Source organism: Coturnix japonica, chromosome 7 (genome assembly GCF_054131305.1).
Source record: "Coturnix japonica strain WE chromosome 7, WE-NBRP24, whole genome shotgun sequence".
Classification (NCBI taxonomy): Eukaryota; Metazoa; Chordata; class Aves; order Galliformes; family Phasianidae; genus Coturnix; species Coturnix japonica.
This window is the reverse complement of record NC_140669.1, coordinates 23,810,365-23,821,690: the sequence shown is the minus strand read 5'-3', so window position 1 is coordinate 23,821,690 and position 11,326 is coordinate 23,810,365. Positions and strand designations below refer to the sequence as shown.

Genomic DNA, 11,326 nt, shown 5'->3' with positions numbered 1-11,326 from the left:
TACAGCTCTTAATAATCAGAGGGTTGTGGGCAGCTGTGCAGAGCTGGTTGGAGACCTGCAACTAGCTGGGGTCCCCAGAGGTTGGAGCTGAGTCTGGTCTTGTTCAACATCCTCATTGATGACCTAGATGAAGGGATAGAGTACTCAGTACTTGGTAGTTTTGCTGATGATGCAAAGCTGAGAGCCTGGCCAGCAGGTAAAGGGAGGTGATCTCTGCTACCTGCTCTGACCTGGTGAGGCCACATGTCCAGTTCTGGGCTCCCCAGTTCAAAAAGACAGGGATCTCCTAGAATCTAGCAGAGGACCCCAGAGATGTATAAGGGCCTGGAGCATCTCCCATATGAGGGAAAACTGAGTGCTGTGAGGGACCTGTGACATTCAGTCCGGAGAAGGCCAAGAGGGGATCCCATAACTGTTTATAAGCATATAAAGTGTGTGACTTTTGGTGGTGTACTGCAGTAGAACAAGGGGTAATGGACAGAAACTGGAACATGGTAAGTTCCATTTTAACTTAAGGAGGAACTTTACTGTCACCACGATGGAGCATTGGAATAGGGATTGGAATGAAACTCTCTGCCCAGAGAGACTGTGGGGTGTCCTTCTCTGGAGATATTCAGCACCTGTATGGACACAGCTGTATGGACACAGCTGTATGGACACAGCTGGCTGTGTGATCTGCATAGGGAACCTCCTCCCCCACGCGGCGCATCGCGATGGTCCGTCCGGGGCGGGTCGCTCCGTCCCCGTTGTCTCGCGTTAGTTCCTCCCGCAGGTTCCGCCGCTCCTTTTCGCCTTTCCCGTTGCTCTCCGCTCCGGGCCCTCGGCCGATTTCTCTCTACTTTAAAGTCGGTGAGCAGCGGCGGGGCAACGCAGGTCGGGCCGGCAGCGGCCGCGCCGATCGCGGCGGGGTGGGGCGGGGGATCTCTCCGTGCTGCCATACGGGCAGCGGCCAAACGCCGCGGGACGGACGGGACGGGGCCGTTCTGCGGCCGGGGGCGGAGGGAGCGCGGTGCGGAAATGGAGGGAGGCGGGAGGAGGAGCGGAGCGGGGGGAGCTGAGAACTGCACTGAGGGCTGTGTTGTGAGCTGAGCTGAGCTGTGAGCTGTTCTGTGCTCCCGTGTAGGGCGTCTTTTATGAATCAAAAGCAGCAGAAGCCGACGCTATCGGGGCAGCGCTTCAAGACCAGGAAGAGAGGTAAGGGCCGCCCGGCAGGCCGCGGCCTGCCACTGCGCCGCCCGTGGGCTCCGAGTGTGGAGCGTGGGGGGGAGCGAAGCAGCGGGAGCGGCCGTGGGGCCGGGGCGGCTGCCGTGACCTTGGCCGCAGGAGCGGGTCCTGCAGGCCGCACCGTGTGCTCTGGGCCTGCAGCAGCCGTGCCTGCTCCTCGGCCACGCGCAGCTCCATTGCGGCCTGCCGGGATGTGCGTAGGGAGCGGCGTCTTGAATGGGACGTGGCGCGGGGCCGCTGCGAGCTGCGCTGCCCTGCAGTGCGGGGCGGGTAACCGGGTCCAGACAAAAAGGAGAACCGACAGAGGGGCCTGTGCCTCGTACGGGAAACTGCGGGCAGAGCTGACGGCTGGGGACATGTGAGGAGTGGTGTGCAGTGTTTATTGGGTGTGGAAGAGCTGGTGGGGGCAGCGCCGGTGATGTCTGTCCCTCCCTAACCTCACTTAAGGGCTTGTAAAGGTGTATATTTGGTGGCCCTGCCAGGCAGGGGGGTGGAACTACGTGATCCTTGAGGTCCCTTCCAACCTGGGTCATTCTGTGATTCTGTGAAGGGCTGGCAGCCACAAGGAAGGATCTCTTCTTGGAGATCACCTGCTTTAGAGTGTTCAGGGAGCCCAGATCCTCAGAAGGGGATCAGCAATTCCTTCTTTATTACCACATTGCGATAACTGTCATTCTTGAGCGATCTGGTTTAAAGCAGCCATATCTGCTGCTTCTTATCCTTACACCATCTAACACCATTTACTGGTGTCCTCCTGGCGTTCTGGGTCACACTGATGACAGTGGGGGTGCCATAGTCACTGAAGTGGTAATGGGGGGCACAGAAGCACCTGGCTGCATGTGGAACTGACTTTGCATCCTTCAAACATCATTTGGCTTCCGAGCAGTCCTGCGCTAATGATGAGTTTCATAGATCTGTCATGGAAAAGACCTGCTTCACCATTTTCAAATCTCCACCCTGCTGTTAGGGATGTGTTGTAACTTGCACAGACTGTAAGGACACTGACATGGCTCTTAGAAAATCATTTATTCAGGTGTTAACAACACTACCTAAGCTGTTTGTTAGTGCCTTAGTAAAAGCTTACAGCAGAGCTCTTGTTTTATTTGAAGGCTTTTCATCCCGTGGCTCGCATAACCTAAGAACAAACTGAGCAAATAGAGGTGAAGGCCTCTTCATGTAAGGGTGCCTGTTAGTCACGTGAGTGCTGTGTATTGTGCAGGATGCTCCAAAAGTAATGTCTCCTACGTATTTCTGCGAAAGCTACAATGGATACAAAGAGCACAATAACACTATGTGACAGAGAACATTCTTAGCTACGAAACGCTGTTTTCCAACACAGTCACCACCATTAGTAATGCTTTTGTGCCAGCAAATGGACAAGAGCCTGCACATTGCACTCATAAAAACCTGCACCAGTGGAGGTGACTCCTGTCACTACTGCTGAAATGCAGCACACACCATCTCTCTGTCCTCACGTCCTCTGTTTGCGCTCCATAAATGTTCAGCAAGTGTGAGTGAGTGTCAGTGGGTGCCATTGTTTCCACATGGAGGAATCCAGTGACACACCTTGGCTTCATTCACACTGCCATGTCAGCCGCCATTTTGTCAGCCTGCCCCTCTGCTGCCATCTGTCACACGACAACAAGGTTTATGGGATGCTGGTGGGCAGGTTCAGCATCTGCTGCCACACCGCCAACGTCCACCTCTGGTGGTGTGAGACAGCACAAAAAGATAGAAGGCATTGCTTTGGATCAGCCCTATGTGGAAAGACCATGATCAAATGATTTATCTCAAATGTAACAATGTGTTCTACTGTAAAATAATGAAGAAGAGTTAATCATTTAAAGTTTATTAAAGACAAAGAGGTTAGCTCAGATATCCGTGTTTCCCCCAGGCACTCAAAAGGCTTTTGTTTGCCACCAGCTGAAGAGGAGGAGGTGGTCTTCGTGGCCAGAAAGCACAGGCTGTCAGTTGGCCTGTACATAGTAACGGGATGCAGTGATGCAGTGTCTCAGTCAGACTATTTCATCTGAAGCAGTGAGAGGCCTAAAGCACTGAAACAGAACTTGAGTAATGGGGTCAAACATACAAAGTCATAGGGCACATGTTAGGAATTACCTTCTGGCGTGTGGCTAAGCCTTTGTTTTGAGGGGGGGATCGTGTGTGAGTAGGGGTGTAAGAATCAAACTCAGGAATCAGATAGGTTTTGTTAGGTTCAGATCATCCCAAATGACTGCTCTGCTTAGTGAAAGGACTGCAGAATTCATTGAAGGGTATATAAGGTCTGTTTTAGCTTTTGATAACTCTGTGTCCCCTTGTTTGAGCATGGAGGTGAAAGCATCAACATTTGTTATTATTGGCCACCACAATTTGACACTGTTACGTTATTATTGGTGCTAGTAACCCCAGCAGTCTCAGGAGGCTGGAATGTTCGCAGTTCTGTTTCACTTTGGAATTGACAGTGTGCAGATTTCATTTTTCTGAGACAAAAAGAAAAACCTTTTTGCGTCTGAAGACCAGATAAATGCGTATGATGACTTCAGTTCAACAAACACTTGTCTTTGCAGATGAAAAAGAGAGGTTTGACCCTACCCAGTTCCAGGACTGCATTATTCAAGGTTTAACTGAAACTGGCACTGACTTGGAGGCGGTAGCAAAGTTTCTCGATGCTTCTGGTGCAAAACTTGACTATCGCCGCTATGCAGAAACACTTTTTGACATCCTGGTGGCTGGCGGAATGCTGGGTGAGTACCCTTCAGTGGGGCTGCTGTCAGATTCCATTGACTTTTGACAGAAGCTTGCTTCTGCCGCTATTAAACTCTCTCGGGGAGCCTGCTGGATGTGTAGAATGGGGTTTGTTATCTGTAGCAAACTGAGTATTGCAGGCCTAACTCGGCAGTCAGATTATTGCAGAAATACTCTGTACCACACCTTGCTTTTGCTTGAGATAGTTTGCCTTCCTGGAAGTGCAAGTTATACAAATTCAGATTAAAGAGAGGCACGTTGGATTTTGTTAAAAAGAATTTTAAGCCAACAGTAAAACTTTGTGTAATGAAGTGCATTTCTGCTAATGGGAAACAAATGCTTGGTTCATATTCCTCATCTGTGGTCACGGAGCCAATGGAGTTCCCCCAGAGGATTCTGACTTGATCCTTTGTCTTGCGCACCCTTCCCTGTTGTTCTGCAAAGTAACACTGTTTGCAGAATAAACTGCTGTAGCTTGGAAGTGCTATTTTAAGTTGTTTGCAGCTAGCAGCAGCGAGGGCACGGTGAGCTCTTAGTATTTGTGCGGGAGTGAGAAATGAGGTGGTGGCCAAGTCAGCAGAAAACTTGTGAACCGAGCAAGTGAAATGTGATGACCGAAGGTATTGTGAACTCGTACTTGTGTGTAAAGTGTAAAGAACGGAAGGGATGGTGACCAGCCAGGCAAGATGTAGATGAAGATAAATGAGGTTGAAAAGCATTAAGAAAGATGCTGTCCTAGATTTTTAGACTTGCACGTTTGACTGCTGTTCAGAGAAAGGATTCAAGTGGCAGGGAACTGTTTAAAATACAGGGTGTGACGAGGGCTTGCTCTGTGTCTGTCTAGACAGAAACAGTCCATCTCAGATTGTAGCATTTGTTGGCCTGTATATTGGGGTGGGGAAAAGGACCTCAGTGAGAAACTTGGCAGTTGTAGAAGACTTTCTGTAACGTAACAGAATTCAAATAGCCTAAATGCAGCGTGGCAGTCCCACAGCGGGGCGGCTGTTTTGGGAGGGCACCTCTGCTGCATGTGTGGAGGTCTGCTGCTGATAGTGGAGAACTGTCAGGTGACTTGCTCAGAGAAACGCCAAAAACGAGGCTTCCAGAACTGTGCAGCGTAACGGAGTGTGCCTGTTTATCTGAAGATTGTGTGCTGGAACAGCGTTATGTAGGCTGGAGTTACTGTGCAATGTTTGTTTTGGCAAGAGCCTCTCTTGCTGATGTTACAAGAGCTGGTCACACAAGAAAGTTGTCTGCCACATGGAGCATCACTGCTTGGCAATCTTAATGTACAAACTGGGGGAGGTTGGAGTCCATGTCTTAAAACCACTGCGTGCTATGTTAGGGAATGTCTTATCTCAGAATGAGACTGAGGGGGAAAAATGCATTACTGCATTAGTGGTGGTACAGGGAACCGGCGTTCAGTTTGCTCTGTGTAACAAGCAGAACAGCTGAGTAGATGAGTTTTGGTCTTTAATCAGACATGGACAAAATAAGAACATGCCACCTCTTACAATTCTTAACGCTGGTGCTTATTTCCATCTTGAAGTCTTGTCTCTGTATACTGCAAAACAAAAGGATCTCCCTTCTCTGTAGGATGGAATAGAATTTGATCACAGGTTGTTCTGACAATGAAGCCGGTGACTGGAATTCACTGTTATGAATCAGACTGGGTGCCGGTCAAATGTCTATGTTAAACTGAAGAAGTACATTGAACAAACATCTTCTGATTTTTCAGCCTAAAGAGCTGAAACGAGCTTTCCAGTCTCAGGTTTCCAGCTCATCTCAAAGGCATTGGATTGTGAATATATTTTTCTAGGTGTTTAATCTCCTGTGGTGACTTGTTTGGTTATTTAAGACTGACGTAGAAAGCATTGCAGAAGATAGTAAATAGTTGCTGGGATTAAGCAGCTTCACTGTTTTCCTTTAAGGGAAGAAGAGCATGTACAGTCACAACTTGCTTGGACATGAACAAGATGTGTTGTCAGCCATTTTAGCTGTAGGGGGTTGGAATATTTAGGTGTTCCTATCTAAGCTACCGATCTAATGTTTAGTGCATCTACAGCAGCAGAGCAGATGGAAATGCAGGGGTGTCTCTCTAGTGATGTGGTTCTTCTCTTTACCGTGAAAAGACAACATATTTTTCATGTTATGCGTATTTGATTTTTACTGAGGACTAACAGCACTAATACTGAAACCCTTCCTTAGCCCCAGGTGGTACCCTGGCAGATGACATGACACGCACAGATGTCTGTGTATTCGCGGCACAGGAAGACCTAGAAACCATGCAAGCATTTGCTCAGGTGAGTTCTAAAATGAGTATATTTTTATTTAAACGTGTCATTTTTGACTGCAGAGATGTTTGTGTAGTTGAAAGTTCAGGTTTAAAAAAAAAGCAGTGTATGGCTTGAAGAAACCCTGTAGGAACCTTTTGGCTTTGGGCACTGTAGAATGGTACTCTTCTAAGCTGAAAGTGCTCTAAATGAGTTCAGATCAACTGTACTGAACTTGTTCCTAATTCAAATTAAATGATAATCCAGAGTATTTCAGACACACCGTCTCTTTTCAGGTTTTTAACAAGCTCATCAGGCGTTACAAGTACCTGGAGAAAGGCTTTGAGGATGAAGTTAAAAAGGTATGGAGTAGATTTGTTTTGGCAAAGAGGTGTTTTTTCGTATCCTAATTAGTCACTATGTGGAAGAGATAGATTGTTAAAATAGAACAGTATCTTGTTAATGGAAGAACAGCAAGCTTGTATGACCATTGGAGTAGACTGGCAGTGTGCTAGCAGTGCTGATGGTCGAGTAACAAACTTAAGTGTCTAGCACGCGCGTCACAACTCTTCTTCTTCTTGCAGTTGCTGCTGTTCCTGAAAGGGTTCTCAGAGTCTGAGAGGAACAAACTGGCCATGTTGACGGGTATTCTGCTAGCCAATGGAACACTTAATGCATCAATTCTCAACAGTCTTTATAATGAGAACTTGGTAAAAGAAGGTAAGTGTTGCTGGCTCTCCTGTAAGAGGAACAATGGTGTGAACAGAATATAAAGCTTTACTGTAAGTAGCTGGAAACCATGATGACAGTATGCCCCTGCAGCTCACTGGCTTCATCAAGTGATAGCTATGCTTTAGTAGAGTTAGCAAAGGTAAACAGGGTGGATCACAACCTGGAAGGTCTTTAGAAACTCCTCATTTATGCAACTTGTGCATAGGGCTTCTCTGCGCAGTGCTGGCAGCTGCAGTCACTACAGTTGTCCCACTAGTGACTTCTGTGTTCTGGAAAAAGACTTCTCAGTGCAGAAGGTGTGCTGTATCCTCAGGCTCCTTAAATTGCAGCAGTGAGAGCTGAGTACAGAGAAGCCCTCGCTACGCTGAGCTGTGAGAGGAGTCCAACAGGCTGATATCTGTGTCCTCAGAAAAAAGTACTGCAGGCTGTCAAGGCCACCCTGGGCACAGCTGTCACCTGGGGCAGGGGTGTGACAACCCACGTGCCTTGTAATCATTGGGTTCCCTTTGCTTTGAATTTCAGTAATATACTGTTCCTGCTTCACAGGTGTTTCTGCAGCATTTGCAGTCAAGCTCTTCAAATCGTGGATAAATGAGAAAGACATTAATGCAGTTGCTGTCAGTCTTCGTAAAGTAAACATGGATAACAGACTAATGGTGAGCGTCGCTGCCGCTACTGATTCACTTCTGAAAGCAGCTTGGTAAATAGCTTTTACCAGCAAAGTACTTGACATGTTTCTCTTGTGAAAGAGTTGTTGTACGCTTTGTTTTCAGGAACTCTTCCCAGCCAACAAGCAAAGCGTGGAACACTTCTCTAAGTACTTCACCGAAGCAGGACTGAAAGAACTTTCTGAGTATGTTCGGAACCAGCAAACTATAGGAGCTCGAAAGGAGCTGCAGAAAGAACTTCAGGAGCAGATGTCACGGGGAGATCCATTTAAGGATGTAAGTACTTGTCTGCAGGCAAGGTCTATGTGTGGCTGGTCTTTTTCCTCTGTAGGAATGTAGCTCAAATTATCTGAAATGCAATAGTATTTAATGCTAATCTGAAGAGGATACATGTCCAATTACTGAGCTCAGGCTCCTGGTTCCCACTAGCGACTGCAATAAGTACCAGCTCTACCGGTTTTAGCTTTCTGGTCTTTAAAGCCCTGAGTCACAGCTGTACTGAAGGCTTCCAAGCTGACTTTAGAATAGAAGTTTCAATTTAGGTTTTTGCCTCATGTGACCTATGTGATGATTTTTTTTATTCTCTGACAGATAATCCTGTATGTGAAGGAGGAGATGAAGAAAAACAACATCTCGGAACAGACTGTGATAGCCATAATCTGGTCAAGTGTGATGAGCACTGTGGAGTGGAACAAAAAGGAGGAGCTGGTAGCAGAGCAAGCCATTAAGCACTTGAAGGTATTGTAACCGAGTTGAGGCTTTTGCATCTCTTGAGGAAGGGCTCGGGCTTCCTTTCATCTCTAGCTGTCTTTTCAAGTGAATTGAAACTTAGGAGTAGCATAATGCAGAGACAGCATTAGATGGGGAGTCGTTTCCCTTGCAACTGTAGTATTGATTGTTGTTCCTGTTGCTGAGGTAAAAGCAGCAGGATTTTGGCAGAAATGCTCCTGGAGATGTGTGGAAATTGCTTCCCTGATACGTGGATTGTAAATGTCTAAGCAGTGGCTGACAAAAACTGTGTGAAGCCAGTGCAGATGGGCGATAAATATTAAGAAATGTTATGTGTGTGCGTGCCAACTTGTTCTTCCTTATTACAGCAATACAGCCCTCTACTTGCTGCCTTTACTACCCAAGGTCAGTCAGAGCTGACTCTTCTGTTGAAGATTCAGGAGTATTGTTATGACAACATTCACTTCATGAAGGCCTTCCAGAAAATAGTGGTGCTCTTCTACAAAGGTAAATCTCTGTGGGGTTGATTTCATTTTCTGTTTAAGCCTGGACTGTGGGATGGTTTGGTCGTGGTAAGGCCTTCAAGAGAGCTCAGCGCTATGGGAATGCTTTTCCATAGCTCAGTGATTTTGTACCCTCAGTTTGCAGTCTTAGAACCCTGAAATGCAAGCAGGGGTACTGCAGTCTTTGGTGCGTGGATAAGCACTCTATACATGGAAGGGTGCTTTTTGTCTCATGACGCAAAGCATTAAGACCTTGAAGCACTTAACTACAGTCTTTTCCTAAGTTTTAAATATAATTCCTAGTTCTTGGTCTGAACAGACAGAGATTGAGACCACCAAGGTGTCAGTGTGCTCTAGGGCTTCTGCTAAATGGCTGTTTAAATGGTATTACTCAAAGGCATGTTTGTGGGCCTGTAGAAACATCATAGGGACACAAGGAAAATAGTTGATGTGAAAGATTATATTATGTGCGTAAATGGTAAGCAATTGAAAACAGCCAGTGTGGTGTCCGTCAGACATCGGTTCTTAGCAGGTGACGGAAGCTTTTCTCAGTGTGTGAACTGAGATAGCTGTGAATACTCAAGGCTGTGTCGCTACTAGGAGCAAAAGCGCAGCTTCTGGAGGCAGCGCTCAGAAAACCCACAGCAACCCATTTGAAATGTGTTGTTTTCAGAACTTCAGGAGTTATTCATAGCGCAGGTCTGGCCAGCCATTCCCAAGAAGCAACCGACAAATATGTGGTGATATTTCTAGGGGAGGAAGCAAGGCTGCTAGGCAGGGTTCCTTGTGGCCTGCTATTTGGTGTTTTGCCCTATTGACATCACTCTTGTACACCTTACAGCTGAAGTTCTGAGTGAAGAACCCATCCTGAAGTGGTATAAAGATGCACATCTTGCAAAAGGAAAGAGTGTCTTCCTGGAGCAAATGAAGAAGTTTGTTGAATGGCTCAAGAATGCTGAAGAAGGTAAACAAAAGCTTAGCTCACACGTTTCTCTTCACTTTGAGATGCCTGTGCAGTTTTGTCTGGCGAGGGGGCACTGGTGGATTTCCTGAGACTGGGAGCACCCCCAGTCCCGGCTGGAAAAGCAATCCCTGTGGTTTGGTACTGCTGGGCAGGGGGCTGAAGGCTGGGGCTGCAGGGGGGCCGGCCTCGTGGCAGCAGCTGATCAGGGTTCTCTCTTGCAGAGTCAGAGTCTGAAGCGGAGGAGGGTGACTGACCTCTGGAACAGTGCTCAGTAAAGCAAACAGGAGCTGTAGATAAGTGTCATGTGTCTCATGTGTCCTTCTGATTCTTACATCCTACCTCCCTGTATCAAGCATGATATAAGGGCTCTCATGGCAAATTTATTTTAACTGTTTTCTATAGTTATTGAAATACTGGGTTTAGTTTTTAAAACCATGTTTTAAGTAGGTAGTTTACAGGAGCTATAGATTTGACTCTAACCTGCATTTGTCTTTTCAGTTATATTCTACCTCCTGTATTTTCTACTGTAATAATGTAATTTAAGAAGGCCTTCCACAATTAAATTCATTTTACCTCCTTGGGTTTTCTATCTGCATTTGAGTAGACATGATTTGGTAAATGAGATTTATGGCAGTTCTGTTTGCAAATTAAACTGTAAGAAGCCTCTGATGTGACGAGGCCGTGGCTTGTGTGGTAACTTGGTGTGACACTTTAATCCGTACTACTTGCTCCAGGTAAACTTGTTGAATGTCCATCTTTGTAAAATCTGTCGTCTCTCTCCATACTTCCAGCATAAAGTAATCCTAGGATCCAGCTGTTGCGCGAGGCACCTGCCCCACTGCTGGGAGCTCCTGTGGTGGTGCTAGTGACCTCTGTAGCTAAGGTGGGGTATGAAGAGTGGCCTCTCTGAGCCTGCTGTCACAGCTGGTGGCCCGAGTTCCTAAGGGACTGCACCACTTACTGCTCAGGCTGATATACAGCCAAGGATCAGTTTGCAGCTTCTCTCCTAAGCAAACGGCGCTGTTCTGCATGCGGCTGCCCAGCAGCTTTCTAGAGCCCTGACTGAAGCTGGTGCTCGGGCAGGGCTGTGCCTTGCCTGCGCCGTTTGTTATGTACAGGACTGCTGGAAGGTAAGCTGAGCAAAACCTGCCCCTTACATGGGATTATTTTATGCTGGCAGTTGCTATATGGAACCAGATTGTCTGTTTACCAAAACTTTGAATTCTTGAGGGCAATTCTCAGGACAGTGAGTACTTTAGGAAAAGATCTGGTAAAGACGCAGTTTGCTGTTGTAAGCTCACAAACAATGAGCAATAGCTGAAATACTTTTAACCTGAGTAAACCCACTAACGTGAAAAAAGAAAATGGTGATCACAGTGCTATCATCTGTTGAATACTACGGTGATCTTCCTTACTTTGTAACTTTTTTTTTTCCAAGCAAATAAAGGCCATTCTTACACGTAACACAGAGTGCTGTCTGTAAGCATC

The 11,326-nt window shown here is 46.8% G+C and overlaps 1 protein-coding gene across 3 annotated transcripts; it reads left to right on the top strand.

The window, feature by feature from the left end:
• Positions 1-748: 748 nt before the first annotated feature.
• Positions 749-11,302, top strand: BZW1 (basic leucine zipper and W2 domains 1). 3 transcript variants are annotated; one of them, XM_085552750.1, is made up of 12 exons: positions 749-845; positions 1,124-1,194; positions 3,792-3,968; positions 6,178-6,272; positions 6,539-6,604; positions 6,827-6,962; positions 7,521-7,630; positions 7,748-7,918; positions 8,234-8,380; positions 8,740-8,878; positions 9,716-9,838; positions 10,060-11,302. In XM_085552750.1, exons 2-12 carry the CDS (start codon positions 1,134-1,136, stop codon positions 10,089-10,091), a joined length of 1,257 nt encoding a protein of 418 aa, XP_085408876.1. In that variant the 5' UTR covers positions 749-845; positions 1,124-1,133; the 3' UTR covers positions 10,092-11,302. The 3 variants fall into 3 exon arrangements, with proteins under 3 accessions (XP_085408876.1, XP_015723636.1, XP_085408874.1); XM_015868150.2 differs by having other exon boundaries at positions 749-849; XM_085552748.1 differs by having other exon boundaries at positions 749-873.
• The last annotated feature ends 24 nt before the right edge of the window (positions 11,303-11,326 follow it).

Excerpts from the sequence above, each read along its gene's own strand:
- BZW1 (XM_085552750.1), top strand. The coding sequence starts at position 1,134 with ATGAATCAAAAGCAGCAGAAGCCGACGCTATCGGGGCAGCGCTTCAAG. Across the intron at positions 7,919-8,233 it reads GGGGAGATCCATTTAAGGAT|ATAATCCTGTATGTGAAGGA; the intron begins GTAAGTACTTGT and ends ATTCTCTGACAG. Across the intron at positions 8,381-8,739 it reads AAGCCATTAAGCACTTGAAG|CAATACAGCCCTCTACTTGC; the intron begins GTATTGTAACCG and ends TCCTTATTACAG.